Source organism: Ischnura elegans, chromosome 1 (genome assembly GCF_921293095.1).
Source record: "Ischnura elegans chromosome 1, ioIscEleg1.1, whole genome shotgun sequence".
Taxonomy (NCBI): Eukaryota; Metazoa; Arthropoda; class Insecta; order Odonata; family Coenagrionidae; genus Ischnura; species Ischnura elegans.
Window position 1 is genome coordinate 24,478,429 of NC_060246.1, and position 17,160 is coordinate 24,495,588.

General features: G+C 38.4%; 1 protein-coding gene across 1 annotated transcript in view; it reads left to right on the top strand.

Annotated features, from left to right (window-relative positions):
- LOC124157316 (solute carrier family 15 member 2-like) overlaps window positions 1-4,975 on the top strand; it is a 53,716-nt gene extending 48,741 nt beyond the window's left edge. The window contains exons 15-16 of the mRNA XM_046531944.1: window positions 2,962-3,069; window positions 3,261-4,975. Coding sequence (XP_046387900.1) covers window positions 2,962-3,069; window positions 3,261-3,413 — 261 coding nt within the window. The 3' untranslated portion in view covers window positions 3,414-4,975. The remainder of the gene's footprint in view (window positions 1-2,961; window positions 3,070-3,260) is intronic.
- Window positions 4,976-17,160: the final 12,185 nt, after the last annotated feature.

Consider the following 17,160-nt stretch of genomic DNA (forward strand, 5'->3'; position numbering starts at 1 on the left):
TCATGGTTCTATTATCTATCTAACGATTTTGTTCCTTGGAACTGCGCTGAAATCTAAAATATAAAAATAAAATAACCTTATCGAATAACCCTTTTCATAAAAGAATCATGTTCTCCTTTATCTCCTGACACCTTTAATTTAATTAGTTTTTACGCATGATCTTTTTACACTGAGTTTGCTGCAAATAAAGCAACTGATGACAAGGTAGAATTTTTTAATTGTAAAAAGTTGGTTCAGGTAATCTGAGTCTCTTTTATTACACCATATTCGCTTCACGATGGACGCGAGCGTTGTGGGGCCCCTTAATCTCGGGGCCCTCGGCGATCGCCGTAGATTGAAAATAAACTAAATCTTTTAGATAAATTCAAGAGCAGTGTCTTTTCTGACGAAGTTAGCCATATCTTACGAACGCCAACATACTACGGAAGATCAACGAGTAAAATAAGAGAGATAGACTGTAGAACAGACAGATTCAGAATGTCTTTTTTTCCACAATCAATAAGAGATTATAACGGCAGCGCGAGAACTCACAAATAGATTAAATGACTTATAGTGTAGCCTACTAACTTATGTATAACTTAATGCATGTTTCTGAATTTTCTTATTATTTCTTACAGCATGTGGTAGCACAATTTGTTAATATGCGTGACGTATTTTGGACCGTGTGGTGTGCATGTGGGAGTCCAAACGCATGTTGGTGATTGATCACCTACTGCCAAAAACCCTATAGGTGGCCCGCATGGTATCATGTAGATGTAGATTACTTGGCCAATCCAACGTGTTCTTCTATTTCATACAGTGACCTATAGAGTCCTTTCTTCTCCTATTATTCTATATACTTCCTTATTTATCACACTCTCCGTTCATTTTACCAGTAACCTCCTTCTATTATTTAATGGTCACCTTTTTCAATGGTCCAAGCTTATGTGAGCCATAGATTGGCACTGCTCACACGTATGTTGTCACGAACTGTTTCCTGGTCACAATTCCTATGCTCTTCTATCATAGTAGCGGCCTCTTTGCCACGAAAGCCGTTTTATCTTGGGCTATTCGACGCTTCATGGCTGTCGCGCTTCTACCCAAGTAATGGTATCGCCAAGGTAGGTGAATGACTCCACTTGCTCCAATCTCTCTCCTTCGAGGCGAATGTCGGCCAAGGTTTTATCTCTTCCGCAAACAAGTATCTTGGTTTTCTTCCTATTTTTTCATACTGTATTCCTGAAACCGCTAACAACTGAGAACAGCAAGAAAAAATATTACGGAAGACATATTGGCCTGCCAGGGAAAATTGGGGAATGAAGAATATGTTAAAGGCATATAACCAAATGTTTGATCAGACGAGCAGTGGCGTAGCGAGGGAGGGGGTATCGGGGGATAAACCACCCCCTCCAGAGCTCAGAGAAATTTATAAGTTTTATCGATTGGTATTACTTATAGAATAGTGTAAGGATTGATAAAATATCCCTCAGAAAGCCGTAAACTCACCATTTTGAACCATTTATCTTAAAATTCCGCTATTAATTAATCTCGCACCTACCGCTTATCCTGGTGGAGTGTGGAAACCTATGTATACAAGAGTATTCCATACCCCAACGCACCACGGTATTAGTTGCTCCTAAACCTCCTACAGCCTTAATTCCTAGCTGCGCCTCTGCAGACGAGAACGTACAGTGAGTTTCAACAATACTTGGGTTTTAGTGTTTTGGACGTATTCAGACAGCGAATGATTCTCCATTGCCTAAGAGGATAGTGTATGGGAAAATTTATTCACCAAGGAAGTTTAGAAGACGTTTACAAAAACTAAGATTAAGTAGAGGGCGGACAAGGAGGAAGATGGCCCACACTGTAAGGGGCAAGGACGCTTTCCACTACAACAAATTGACTTATTATTACCACTGTGGTCATTCTTTTCTTTCGGGGGCAGATTGTGCAGAAAACCAAATATGAGGTGTAGCCAGGCGCGGAAAGGGTAGGGTTGTTCGGTTAATCACTATCTGCGGCGCCTTTGTGGTATGTTACATTTCTCAACTATAATGCGTCATAGGTCTTATATTCGTGGCTTAATGATATTCATCAATTATTGTTAAACATTGGATTTTAATCTGATGCAAATTGAATCTCACTCGGGGTGGAGTTAGGGAGGACGACCACTCAGGAATATCGAGATGTTTCGGATTTAAAACTTCAAATGTGTTTTACTTACAAATTGATAAGAAAACACTTTACTATTAGATCATTTGGATTGACATCTGAAGCAACTCATCAGCAATTTTCGCGGAAAACCGTGTCCCAGATACCTTGAAAATGCGAATGGTATTTCATGGTCTAAGAGGATGATGTAAAGGAAAATGTATCCACCAAGCAGGAGAGGAATAATACGAACTATACAAGAAGAATTAGTTCTATAATATTTTATAATTGTTTCACCGCATTATCACCACGCACACCATACCATATCGTTAAGTTAAACTGTAGTATGTCGGGAATTAACGGGCCCTGTGAAAACAATGTCAGAAAGAGTTTTGGCTCTTAGGCCTAGCGTCAATGTAAAAACTTGCGATCAAAACAGCACTAATGAAGAAAACAAACAGTTCAAGTGGAGTTAAAATGTAGTTTTGTTGTGTGGTTTTCCATCTACCAGGAGATAGCAGGTTTGTTTATGATAATGTCTATCACAGAGGAAGTTAGAAATGAGAATATTCCAGAAAGAAAAAATAAACGCCAATTATGAACATGACATTATTTTATGTATTCCTACCAACTGATTAATATAAAAGATGATTGCAAAAATTATTATGATAATGAATTTAGTGAATCCAATTGATGTAGTAAATTAACAGCTTGCCAATGCCACGTTTTGGAAGTCTATTAAAGACAAAAGTAACACTGAGAAATCGATCTGTGTAATTTATCGCAAGGTAAACAAGCCTCTCCTGAAAAGCCGAAACTTTTTAATTTCAGGCACCGGCGAGCATGAAGTCCGTGGTGTCTGCTATGTGGCTGTTCACGGATTCCATTGGAAACTTGATCATCATTATCATTGCGGAGCTCAAGATATTTGATAAACAGGTATTTTTTTTTCTTTATGATTTTGAATATCACGTAAAAATATATCAATAAAATTACATGCATACAATAAAATAAGAACCTATGTATACAAGAGTATTCAGCTGTGTCACGTGCTTCGGCTTACTAACAGCAATGCGTTTATTACTTTTTGCCTATAATTATATATCTCTTTTTTATTTTGACAATACCAGGCTTACGAGTATTTCCTATACGCCGGTATAATGATAGCCGTGATGTTCATTTTCCTTTGGATGGCATGGAACTTCCAGTACGTGCAAGTTCACGAGAGGAAAGAAGACCTGGAGATTCAAGCGGATGCAGTGATCACCGCCACGGAGAATTAGCGTCCTGTGATTTGAATGAGTGAAGTTGCAAATTGACAAATCTCATTTATGTGATAAAGACTTCAAGTAAGCCAATCGAGGCATTACAATGTAAATATTGTGAAGTGTTTATCAAAGATATTTAATGAAAACCATCCGATTTATGTCCCTAGTTGCTCAAGACCTCTTCGTTGGCTCCTCAACGAGGTGCAGTCCTTCATGAACTTGCAATTTTGTGTCGATGAATATTTTTGTGCCACACAATTAATTAACTTTTAGGATATTTTGGTGTACATAGTATATCTAACTGGACAATTTTTTTCTCAAATAACTTTATTCTTCCAAACGAAAATCGGTTTATACGCCTTACCCTTTTTAATATGCACAGTATTTGGAAAGTTAATGATCACCCAAGTTCAGTGAATCCCAAGCCATGGGAAAAAAATCCTAGTAACATCAAAAGTTTTAATCTAAGATATGTGGACGTTTATCCACAAGTATGTTACTACCTCGCCTTCATATTGAAGCCGAGTAGTTATTTTTCAGTAACGATTTACTTATTGAGTACATTTACTTATTGAGTACGTATTTACTTATTGAATATAACATCGTAAATGTGAATATGAATAGTTTTTCAAGACTTAAAAGTCGAAGCGATTGCTTAACATATAGAATGGCAGGGCGGCGAATAGCTGTAGGCCATCATATCGCATTTTACTTCAGAATAAGTAAAAAATTCTGCGCTCTCTTTTTAATGAGCGAACGAATAGGTCAACATTTTGACGACATAGGAAACGCTATCCAAAATAGGCGACAGCAGTGCTTATACGGAATCCCATTTCCCTTCATGGTATCCAGCACCCTGAAGAAAGCTCTGAAGAGAGTAGATATTCGAAGGGCTGACTAAAACGAACAACCGTTAAGAACTATATTGCCAAGATTATAATCAGTTCAAGTGGATTACTATTTTTTTTAAATCTCGGTGTATTGATCGTAATCTGTAAAAAGTCAACCGGCATCAAAAGGTATTTCTGCATCATTAAAATAAGTGCCGTAAAATCAAGCCGGGTTCATTCGAGGATAACCGAATAATAGATTTCACTCCATTCATATTCACATTGCTATCATTGATATTGTGAAGGCCGACCGAGTTTATAATAGCCTCAAATCTTATTATTATTATTATTATTATTATTATTACTTATGCTTAAAAATAATTCTTCAAATACAAAAGAAGCGACTGAGAGAACTATTTAAACCCCCAACTAAAGGTATTATTAAAGTCAAGATAGAAAAAGTCTCGTATTTGATCACCACCATCGTTCATGTAGGGGAAGACATGGCATACCAGATCATTGATGGGTGGTATACGCGTTAAGTTGAGAAAAAAGTTTCTAAAAAAATGTGTTTGTTGTGATTATTTACCTGATCGGAAGTGAGCAGATGACTTTATAAGATAATGTGAAAGGCCTTGCTTAAATAAGACTGAAAAGTTACGATGAAGAACATCCATGTAACTTCTACTATATCCATGAATGTATAAAACTCTTGTTGTAAAATTTAATAAATTAAATTGAATGTTTTCTAATAACTTCTACTTTTCCGGCAAATATGCTTTCAAATTATTCCATATTTATTGGTTGACAGTTGAAGAGCATGTGAAGAGACAAAAAAGGTAGGTGTTAACCATTAAAACTAAAACATGTACATCGGAAATAAAATTCTAAGTTGTGGGCGATAAAAAATCATAGGGATTCGCTAAGTTTCAATGAGATTCCCAATATTTTTCAAGCTGTTTTCTTGCATGAAATTGACGAAACGAGTCCTCAAGTATCATTTGGACGATTTGGAGCATATTTAACAACAGCGCGCAACAGTATGTATGTACAACTATGTACAGTATGGCACATGGCCTTGAAAAACACGCTTTATTTTACACTCCAGCGATCGAAAATTATAAAAATTCCTGGAAATAAAACGGCTTTTTATGTCATTCACCCCATTTCTTAGACTTCGATGCAAATCAAATTCCCCCTCCAAAGAGATTAAACTCACACAGGCATTCCTTACCGCACTCAGGATGAATGTGCATAGAAGACGATTTGGTCGTATAGTAATATATCACAGTTCGTAGAAGCATTAAGCAGCGCTGTTTGATAAGGAGCATGAATAAACTAGGCAGTGGGAGGGTTCGTGGCTGAATGTCTCTATTCGAGGACAGAAGTGACTATCAGGAAATCAAAGGCCTAAGAATTTGAGATGACAGTTGAAAATTTTTAGACACAATTGTAAATGAAAAAGTCACAAAATGTGCACCTCTTAAAATTTTTAATTATTAATTGATTAATATTTACTTTCAATGCTTAATTATGAGCCTTACAATGATTTTTTCCTTTTGAGTAGTATATCATAATTTTCGGCGTGTAAATAGCTTCTCATAGGTGCATAGCCATAATTATGTTTATATAATATAGAGGGAAAACCTTCCTTTTTTGCTGTACCGACAGTGATTTTCGTTCTTTTTTGTCAGATTTCCAAGTTCAACGCATAAACTTCCAAATTAATCAATAAATTTTACAATTTAATAAAAATTGAAGAATAAATATTTGAAAAAATCCATTTCAGATTATAGAGAGGCACAGACTTTTACGAACTCCCCATGCAATAATTTGATAGATATTTGCAGTTTTACAGTAGCATTGGTACCTATACTAAAATTCATGAGAAGATACCTAATAAACTCTTGATAGTGAAATTTAACCATCATCTTACGGCCACTTTAAAGCACGCTCCGAGTTAGCTAAGATTACCCACCAACGATTGTTCGATCATATCGGTTAGCTCCAAACCGACCACAGCTCGTATGAAATTCCCTTTCGCGAATGCCGGCCTTACGCGATCGGTCGTCAACTGACAGCTATCCTTAATAGCCGCGGCTTATCTCTGGAACGGGTCGCCGCAGGATTAACCACGCGCCTAATAGACTAGTTTCAGAGAGTGCAAGGAGGCGTAGCGGAGAATTGCAAATGTAAGAATGAGTCATGAAGGAGATAGGACGCAGAACACTTCTCTACCGCTTGAAAATGACTTGACCGCACAACAAGATCGCGATAGTTCCTCATTTGAATAAAACGTGATGCGATACGCTTCCTTCGGTGACCTATATGAAATTGAGTTAGTGAAGACTGACGGGCTCCGTCTAATCGAATGAATTCATCGACAGAGCACTGAAGACCTTGTCTATGTTATTCTCAACCACATCATTGGTGTTTCCATCTTTTAATAAAGGATTCCGATCCTTAAGTAGCCTTTCTGGAACACTGATTCAAAATGGGCCGCGAAGAGACAGTGTGAGAAATGAACGCAGGTTTTCTAGTGTTTTTTAACGTATTTCGGCATGTTACTTTTATTCAAAAGTCAAATACAATCTGCTGCACCGAGACATAAAATTTGTTTCCTCAAAATTCTCAACACGTGAGGTTAATGTACGGCTATATGGCATTCAATTTCCTCAAAACTACGCGAAGACTAGAATTTCGGAATGGTTTTCAGTCCTAAAGGCTTTGATGATTAGCCACATAAATGAAGGAAAAAAAACACCTTTTGATTCTGAGTCGAAGTTTTCTGCTTATAGGGTAAATAACACCTGTTCGTCTAGAGTGATCGGAGGCCCTCGGTAGGGGCTCATGATGAGGCCCTTCTTACTGGGGAGGGGGTTCGGGAAACTTTTTGACAATCGCATGCCCGGAAATGGATTTTGAGACTATTCTGGCTATTAAAAACGAGATTTAATTTAATATAAAATAGCATTTTCGCAAGAAAAATACAATGAAAATGAGAATTTCATATCTTATAAACTTTAAAAATGTCTTATGGTTTTAGTTTTATCTATTTAGCGAATTTGTTCATTGAAACTGCTCTGATATCTGAAAAACTTCTAAAAGAAACCCCCGAATGACCCCTTCAAAAAGCATTCGGTTCTCTTTTATCTTCTGACTCCTTTTTTTATATTTATAATTATATTTTCACACTGACTATGCTGTACACTAATCGACTAATGAAAACGTATAAGACTTTGGTTCAGCTAATCTGAGTTTTTACTTAATTACGCCTTTCATATACGATTCACGATAGACGCGAGCGTTATAGGGCCCCCCTAAGCTCGAGGCCCTCGGCGATCGCCGACCAGTCGACCCTGCCAGGCTGCCCCTGCCTTTTCGTAGCTGCGATAAAGGCAATAGAGTTATATTGCATGTTGATTTGCTAACATGAAAAAAATTTGAACCAGTTAAAAGACTCACCATTTAATAGAAGCTTAAAATGGAATTGTGAAGTGCTATAAAAAAGGGCCATAACTTGATACAACAGCTAAGACATTTAAGAGACTAAATTCCAATGACTTCGGTGAAGTAATGACAGCAGCATAATGTCTCCATTGCCTACGTTTGTCTAGGTGAATTCGGGAAATACTTACGATAGTGATAAGTTGAAGAAATGTTTTTCTCAATTTTGGAATTGAGTTAGTGCAATAATTACTGAGTGCAGGAATAAATTTTTTGCTTAGAAAGAAACAACCCAGTCAACACAACAATTATGGCCACACTGTGGCCGAATTGTGGTTTAGCGGTGGCAACTATGGCGATGGCTAGCCACAGCTTGCCATATTATTGCCAGACTGTGGTTGCCAGGCGGCAAGCCATAGTTTGGCTTGCCAAACATGCCAAACTATGGCCACACTGTGGATCGTCTCAGGAATGCCACAGATTGGCAAACCAAACATTTGTAAACATAAGTATATTACGGTTGCTATTGATACAGGTTAGTTGGTAAGTTATTAAAATGGAAGTAGTGTTAGTAGGAACCTCACATATATTGTTAACAAGAAAACACAGGAAATAAATAATCTGGAAAGTGATGCACAATTTAATTAAAAATATGTATGCGAAGTTTCAACTTCCTAGCTCAAAAAAATCGTTTTTGAGGTTTTGGCCAGCTTTTTTCGATTCTAGCCCACTGTGCGACGTCGCAAATCCTCATGTGGAGTTCACGATGGAAGGTTTGGTCCGTGGCGAACACTTACGGACTCCAAGGTAAGAGCAGCTCGCTTTCACTCGAGTCAGATGCTGAGCAATTCCTCTGCCATGGCTACTTCATTTGCCATTAACTTTACCTCGGAGACAATGTATTTTACAACTTCCGAGAGGGAAACTAGAGAATGAAACAGTTCAACTTATGAGAAACACAACTGATCTCATACAATCACATGATTGTTCTCTTAGTTTTCGACTCAATAAAAATCATTCGTTCATTCAAAAGACACCTTTGAAGACAGTATACATGTTACATGTATTTTCCTATTGCCTCTTCCGATTTGGGAGGTAGGTTTAATGTATACGTCTCCTCCATTCGGAAATCGCATTCAAAGGTTAAACCAGGTACATACTCTTTCATTCTGAGTTGTAAGTAATATATTTATTTTAAGCCTCTATAAAGGGGCAGAGGAACACAATACCCTGAGCCTAGTAAATTCAGAGGTACGTTAATTAACTCGATTCGCTGTCTCGCACCCCTCCCCTTTTTTTACCGTTAGTAACGCAATATCACACACCTTTCCGGAGGATGATAGGTTATTCAGTACTCTCTGAGTAACACGTAAACAAAAGATTAAAATTCCGTTTTTCATATCATCAAAGAGTAATGAATCAGTAAAGATATCAATCAAACGATATCAAAAAGACACTTTGACTCAATCCGTTGGATGCTTGAAAGATAGCATCTTATGACATTGATCATATATCACGATCAGATATCATTACGTATTTTTTGTCCAATTGTTCGCACATTATTTTTTATTTATTCTTAAAACTGTTCTAATGCAAAAACTAATCAACGAGAAGTGATAGACTCTAGTAAATTACATAGACGAAATCCAATCCTATTGAGAAAAAGCAAAAAATTAAATAAATCTAATAACTAATAAATCTCCTATTCTCCAAGCTTGGAGGTGAGCGTTTATGCTCCAGACACTGCCAGCTGAGCGGATTCATATTGTTGGGCTTCTAGATAAGCGGATTTGATTCGGTGGGCGATTGTTGAGCATTTTTGCTGTGGAGGTATAATAATGGTTCTTTCTCGTTCAATAACAACCTGAACTCATGGTGGGAGAGTTGCGGCTCCATATAGCTGGAAGCACAAGAGTCATGGCCAGGAATGGCCCATCATTTCGGGCGTCAAAAATTAATTGATTGGAAGCAATTTAAGTTTCCACCAAAATTACTTCAAACTTTGGCCAAACCTTCGCCAAAATAATTATTTCAGCAAAAGCGATATATTACAAAAATATGCAGTGATACCAGGGGCGCAGCTAGGAATTAAGGCTAGGGGGGGTTTTAAGCGCAATTAATACTTACGGGTGTGGGGGTATTGCATACCTATCAGGGTAAGCAGGAGTTGCGGGGTCCTCCTCCAGAAAATTTTGAAGAATAATGGTTCAAAATGGCGAGTTTTACGGCGTTCTGAGGGATATGTGATAATTCCTATATTTATTATATAAGTAATACTGATCCAGATAAGTAATATGGATTCAACTTTAAAATTTCTCTGAGCTCTGGGGAGGGGTTTATCCCCCAAAACCCCTCGCTGCGCCACTGAGTGATACCATGATGAATGCTTAATGTTTATACTATACTGTAATGAATCACACTAATCGTGATGAATATTCCTGGCGCTGAGGACTATTCTATAACCATGAAGCATCCTCTCGACCTCATGCAGGGTTTTTACTAAGTTTTAAGATCAGAAAAATGTCCAGAGAGTGTGAGCGGCATCGAATCATCCGTCACTGAGACTTAATCCGAGGAACCTCTGGTTAGTTGCACGATACTTTACCCTCTACACCACCGGAACGATTGTGCCCTTGGACAGTTTCAATTCCCAATAGGTCGGCCATGTTCACAGATTTCCCGACGAGTATAAACTCCGTTCTAAGTGAGAAGTGGGCGATGCATACTTCGGAGAACATGGGGAAGTAGAATTTCACGCGTTTTCATGACGCGACGGATATGATTCGACATCATGGGGTGGTGAAAACTTTGATTGCCAGTCATTATGATTGGCATGGCAGTCAATGTGTTAAGGGCTTCTTAAAAAAATGAGGTATTTTAAGTGCTCCGTGTGATCTGATTCTTCTGTGCCATTTAATTAAATTCTGAAAAAAAAATCATAAGAATTTGGATCTTTTTCTGTTTAAATGATACGAGCGCTACCAGTGGTCTTCCCCTGCTCTTTTCATTGCAGGTCCACAGAGGAATAGGCGCATTTCTAATTTTAAAATGTAGAAAAAAAGGCAGGGTCTTATGTACAAATTTAATTGAATGTTCATGTACAAATTGAGGTCAGAGGACCTCTTTAAACACAACATTGGAAGTAATTACACTATCCTCTGTTAAACGCACATGATGACTCATACTTACGTATCAACAGGAGACTTGAATGTGGAATCAGCCGCGTTTTGATAAAAGTTATTTAAAGAATGCGAGATATTGTTGCAAATGAACAAATGTATCAGTTTGTGGGCTGTTAACGTCAGGAATATTTACCGATTTTTTTTGTTTTTTATTTTAATTATTTAAAAACCAATTTTAGGAAACAATAGCAATATTTAGGAAGTAAGATATGCCGTCGCATGTTCTCTGATAAATTCTGTGCATTTTGGTACCTCATTTGTAGAGTTTGGTTGCGTATAAGTTGAGAATTAGTATATATACAGTAGAAATAATATAGCGGATAGTTTTTAAAATTCCCGGTTGTACGAGAACATTATGAGCACAAAATTTTGGAAGACGGACGTCTTCAAATAGTTCCTGAGCTGGCCGCTTACAGACGCCAATGAGTTTGTGTTATTTTTTCCGCCACCGTACACGAGGTACACGATCTCGACGCACAAGACGCCCGGGAACCTACAGCAGATGGGCGGGTGAGAGTGGCGGTAGTGTGCGATCGGCGGGAAAGGCCTTTTGCCTCACCCTTCGTTGAACTGACTTGCTTTTTAAGTTTTAACACGCTTTTTCTTAGCTTGCTTCGTCAGTTATTTTATCTATTCAATCGATGAAATCTTGTTGTTGATTTTTAACTCACTTCCCATGGACGGCTTGACATTTTGCACGCTTCCTTGCTTATGGATGATCTTAGGTTCCCCCAGCGTATCAGTTGCAGAAAAGTTTCTCGGGTTTTCCACCGGTTGATGTCGTCCATGTCTCCCAACGTTTCGATCCGCGACTTGCTAATCATCCTCAGGGGAACTCATTCCTTGCTTATGATGGCAATATGGCATCCGATGATCAGACTTTTGAAATTTTCTTCCATTTTTCTCCACTTAATTCACTAAAACATTCTTCTGGAAACGCTAAATAGAAGAAATAGAATTAATTACCCTCGTCAAGTTGCTTCGCGGAACGGTGTGAGGCGCTTTTGGACCCGAGTCTTCTCGTAAGCGTGGGTCCAATCACATCACCATTGTCGCAAATTTCGCCTACTGTCTTATCCTGGGATTTCTTTAACCTTTTAATGGTTCCGTTCCAAAATGATTCACGTCATGATATTCTGTTTTTACACGCTTTTTCTTAACATTTTTTGCACACTTGATTGCTTCTGATGACAATACAATATTCAACAATCATACATTTAAAATTATGTCCCATTGTTCTCTAATTAATTAACTAAAATTCCGTAAGGAAAAATGGTTTTAAATTTTCTCAATTGATAAAAAGTTATAAAATATTTGGAAGAAATTACATCAACAGCTCTGGTTTAATCGATTGCATGACTCTCCACTAAAAAGTAGAATATAAAATCAGATTTTAAAAACACGCTTTTCACAAAAAACAATATTAAATGCACTAAATGGTTAAAAAATAAAATGTTCATCACTCGGTGAGTAAAGCGTGAGTGCTGATTAGGTTTATATATTATTATTATTATTGCCTTACAATCCTTACTCACCTGTCTGGCTCTTCTACACTCATTTCTAAGAAACCTCATAGGCACCCACGCATTATTCTCCGAGCGATGTAAAGCTTTTTTTTTTTACTTTTTGTTGCATTTATACTTTTTTTTGGAAAAACACGTTTTTTTATATTTTTTCTATATATTATAGTTTCTTATTATATTTTTACTCTCTCTCGGTTTTTGAACATACGGTCAGCTCCACAGCGCGTCCAAAACCTTTCTGTTTACTCAAAATTGAGCTTTATTTTTGTATTCTTTTTTCTTTTACTATTTATTTACGGAAGTTTACTCATAAGCCACTTTGAATAGCTTTAACAGGATCTAGTAATCTATCCGCAGTTCTATCAGTGCCTACTTATCCTATCTGGCAACTAATTGAGAAGAAATTGAGATCTGGTAATCTCCATAATTTTGCACGAATCCAAATGAATTCAGCTCTGGCGCTTCCAAAATAATCATGATTATCATAAATAATAATTTGATGATGAGGTTTCACGTAATATCCAACTTCCCGGGCTTTTAAGGCTACGAAAATATTGTTGAAGTTGTTTCGGGTTTCCCACCGAATGAGGTTCTCCATCTCTGCCGACGTTTTGGATGGTCGTGTCGTCAACATCATCATACGCCGGGAAAACATCAGATCTTTCTTCTAGGAAAATAGGAAAATATTGATTACTAACTCGCAGTAAAAACGACGAAACATTATCATTCAAATACCAGCAGTAAAATAGCGTTTAATGCAGAGAATAATGGTAAATTATGGCCCCAAAACGATTAGCAAGGCGTGAGATGTCGCAGTTATCGACCATACGTGATTGAAATTCCATGTTGCCGCAATCGGAGGGAGACAAAAGGGAGGTTTCAATTGCACAGTCCTTAGAAATACGACGGTCAGGGACAGAATCGCATGCAAATGTTTGCTCACAATAGACTTCGAATGGCTCATCCACCCCTTTTCCTTGCCACTACTGCCGTCGGAAAGTGGATCAAGGGTATGTTTTGACCCATAAACCGTAAATAGTGTCACGGGAGACATCAAACGCGATTGGAACTCGGACAGCGCTTCGTGGGCGACTTCAGTTTGTAAGTCGTTTTCAATTTATCTCTACAAAAGTTCACCCTCTTCAAAAGAAAACACCTTGCTGCAGATTTGGGCTTAGACCACGATGATAATATCATCACTGGTTAAACACTGTGGTTTACGAGGGGGTTCCAAATGAAAGGCTTAAAAGTGCCGTACAATTGTTGTAAGATTTCTTTGGTAGGTGGCAGTGGTGTTACTTGAGGTTCACAAATTGAAATGCAGGCAGGGAAATGATGCAGCAACGCCAAGGGAGGCAGCAATATCAATAAGAGGATGGCTGCTTCGATTATCTACATGCTCCGCGCTAGAGAAGAGATCTGTAATGCGTTTCGAGTGAAGAGTGGTGAAGAGGAGACACCGAGAGGCAATCATCGCAGAAGAGGCAGTGCAGTAAGGTAATTTGTCTAGTGCTGAAGCAATTTCAAAAGCGACCACCCAGAAACAAAAAAAGTCCAGCAAATAATGGCGTCACAGCTGATCACCGAATCCGAAGACAGCAGACTGTGTTGAAAGTCATGCTGACTCTTTCGTGGGATGGAAAAGGGGTCATTTCAGGGCGTGACATGGGCAAGGGAGCAGCAGTAACCAGTCGTTTTTCAGATAATGCTGTAAATTGCTCATTTTCGCACTGCAAATTGGGGTAAATATCCAGCACTCCTTACTTCCCCACTACTGCTACATCATGACTACACCCGACCACATGAAGCCCTTTTGACAGCTCAGACTCAATAGGATATCGAATTTTAACGTCTTAATTTATCAACGTTATTCACAACTAGATCTTGCTCCCAGTGACCTTCAGTGTTCAGTGCGCTCAAAGGAGGAATGTGACGCGAGCATTTGCGAAGCGACGAAGAGGTGAAAACCATGATGCACGAGTGGCTGCAGATTAGGTCAACAGAGATCGTCCATTTCTTCCACAGAATGTGCACTTCCAAAGTTTTATGAAACTTACATTTGATATCAACGAGAAACTGTATAAAAACGGTATGCAAAAGTTGTTTCCAGTTGCAAAAATAAAAGAAATGATTTCATTCCTAACGTTTTATTTTGAATCATCCGTGTGCAATCGTCAGCTGAGCCAACGAATCACTGAAACGTATCAGGAAAAATGTAGGGGGAGCACATGCATTTCGATGATTAATATTGACAAATAATTCTGGCACTTATATAAAATGAATGATAGTGAGGATTGATATTCGATAATGTGTTTATAGCTGTGCCCACGTAGCTGTGTGAATGATGAGGCTCCAAAAGTCGTCACCATAGTAATTGGGCGTCCGCGTTCTGTCACACCGACAGATAGGTAAGTAGTCCTCCATATTTTATTCCCTCGAAACGGCTCTTTAGTTGTTTTTACTCACGGCGGGAAAAATTTTGCTGAATGACCTAGATACTTGGAGAATTGTAGGTAACATATATCTTATAATCATTTAAATAAAAAGATGCCATGAAGTGTTCATTATAAGAAGGTCGCGATTCTCCTTTGTATATGGGCTGTGCAAATGATTCGCTGAATCTTGAAATAAGTTTGCACGAAAAATTGAATTAAGAAATTATTTGTACCATCTTTTCAATGATACTAAACAGTAACCAAGTAAAATTAACACTAGTATATGATATTCAGTCACCATTGAAAAATAGATCTAAATTCGATGATAGAGTGAACATTTATTCCCTTTCATTAGTTACCTCCGCTAGAGGGGAAAGCAGTCTGATTTTTCCCGCAGTGGCTGGAAGTGAATATTTTTACACTGATATACAAAGATAATAAATACACGCTTATCGTCGGTTACAACCTACTCTACGAGTCTGGTTGCCGAATCAAAAGTACTCGTCAACATGGACCCTGATGAAATACCACAGGTGGTTGACGGCTGCTGAATAAATACCATCGTAATGGCCTGGAGGAGATGAAATCTCGGAAGCACGAGGAAAACCAGCGCGCGCACTTTATACGGTCCAATTTTTCTCATCCTTCGCATTCCTCGTGTGCATGTGTTGTTTTCTCTCATGTTTGCACAAGGACTCCTTTTTATTGCGCGGCAAACGATCTCAAAGCAAATCCAATAACCCTTGCCGGAGCAGCGCAATTAAAGATGAATCGGCATCACAGAGGAAACAAGAGCTAATGCTGGGTCATCATTACTTGTTTGCGAGGCCGAGAATTTACATATTAAATATTATTTTATTTGACGAGCTCGTCTCTCCCCTGGATTATCTTTCTACATAGTTGAAGAAAATACAGTTAAAATAATATTTTCAATGGAATAATTCGCAGATAATCAAATTCTGAACTGAATTGAAGGCAAGCATTTCACAAAATTTGGCTGGGGAAAGAATACGCTACAAATAGCGACAGATAGGTATCTGAAGACCAATTGGATGGATGAGGCTGATACTTTGTGGAGATCCATTATGATATATGAAGTGAAACACTTTGCACTTTCCACATAAAAATTTATTAAACTACAGTCGACATGTTTCCCTGCACTGCAGCATTATCAAGAGCCTTGATAATGCTGCAGTGCAGCGAAAAATGTCGACTGTAGTTTAATAAATTTTTATGTGGAAAGTGCAAAGTGTTTCACTTCAAAACTCATATCTGAAGACGCTTAAATTTTTGAAGATGACGAAATAGAACTGCATTAGCTCTCCTGTAATCACGAACAGTCGTTTTTTTCGACTAAACGTAAAAATTATCTTTCGTCGGCGTCTAAGCTCAGGGTAAAAGTCGGTTACATTATAAGTCACATAAGAGAAAGAACCCTTTATAGCCTTAGACGAGGAAGCTTCGTGTCATCACCATACATCTACCATGTCATGCATGCTCTATCACAGCCTTGCTATGATGATCATAGCCTGATAAGAGTAATTGCTCATCGCAAATTTGAGTACATCTTCTCCGGCTTGGTGTAGGGAAAGGCACCGACATGTGTGGCATATTGAGTTTTCGCTTGCGAAACCTCAATGCAATGATTCATCGCACGTAGAGAGTGAATCGGACGAAATATGTTGAAACTTACACCAATTTATAGAGGCATAAATATTATGGGATGGATAAGTTTGTTCTGGCAAGGAAAATGACAATGATTAATTAATTTGCATTAAACTATTCATCAGGACACTGTATCATACCTCTTCTAATAACATCAAAACCGCATCAGAGGTTGATGATAACACAATATGGACTCACTTTCCCACAAGGCCAAGGCCCTAGGAACCTCTTGACTAAAGAGGTTTAATTTATTGAGTAGGTACTGGTTCTCTTTATCAGAAATTACATTCGGAGTACGCCTCCCCACGGAAGAGAGGAGAGGACAATGACAGCAGCGGAAATCAAGGGAGAAATCAAGGGTAGAGACTTTAGAAATGTACTGCTACAGAAGAATGATGAGAATCAAACGGATCGACCGAGTAATGAGGAAGTTCTGAGAGGAGATGAAGAGAAGCCTCCTGAAAACCATGATAAGAAGACGGAACAACCCTATAGGTCATTGGATGAAAAGTTCTCGGGCTTTCCACCGGATAATAAAATCCTTCTCCGCCGACGTTTCGATGTCCATCAGGGGCATCATCCTCAGGGCAACTGAGTGATTAGTTCACTCAGTTGCCCTGAGGATGATGCCCCTGATGGACATCGAAACGTCGGCGGAGAAGGATTTTATTACCCGGCGG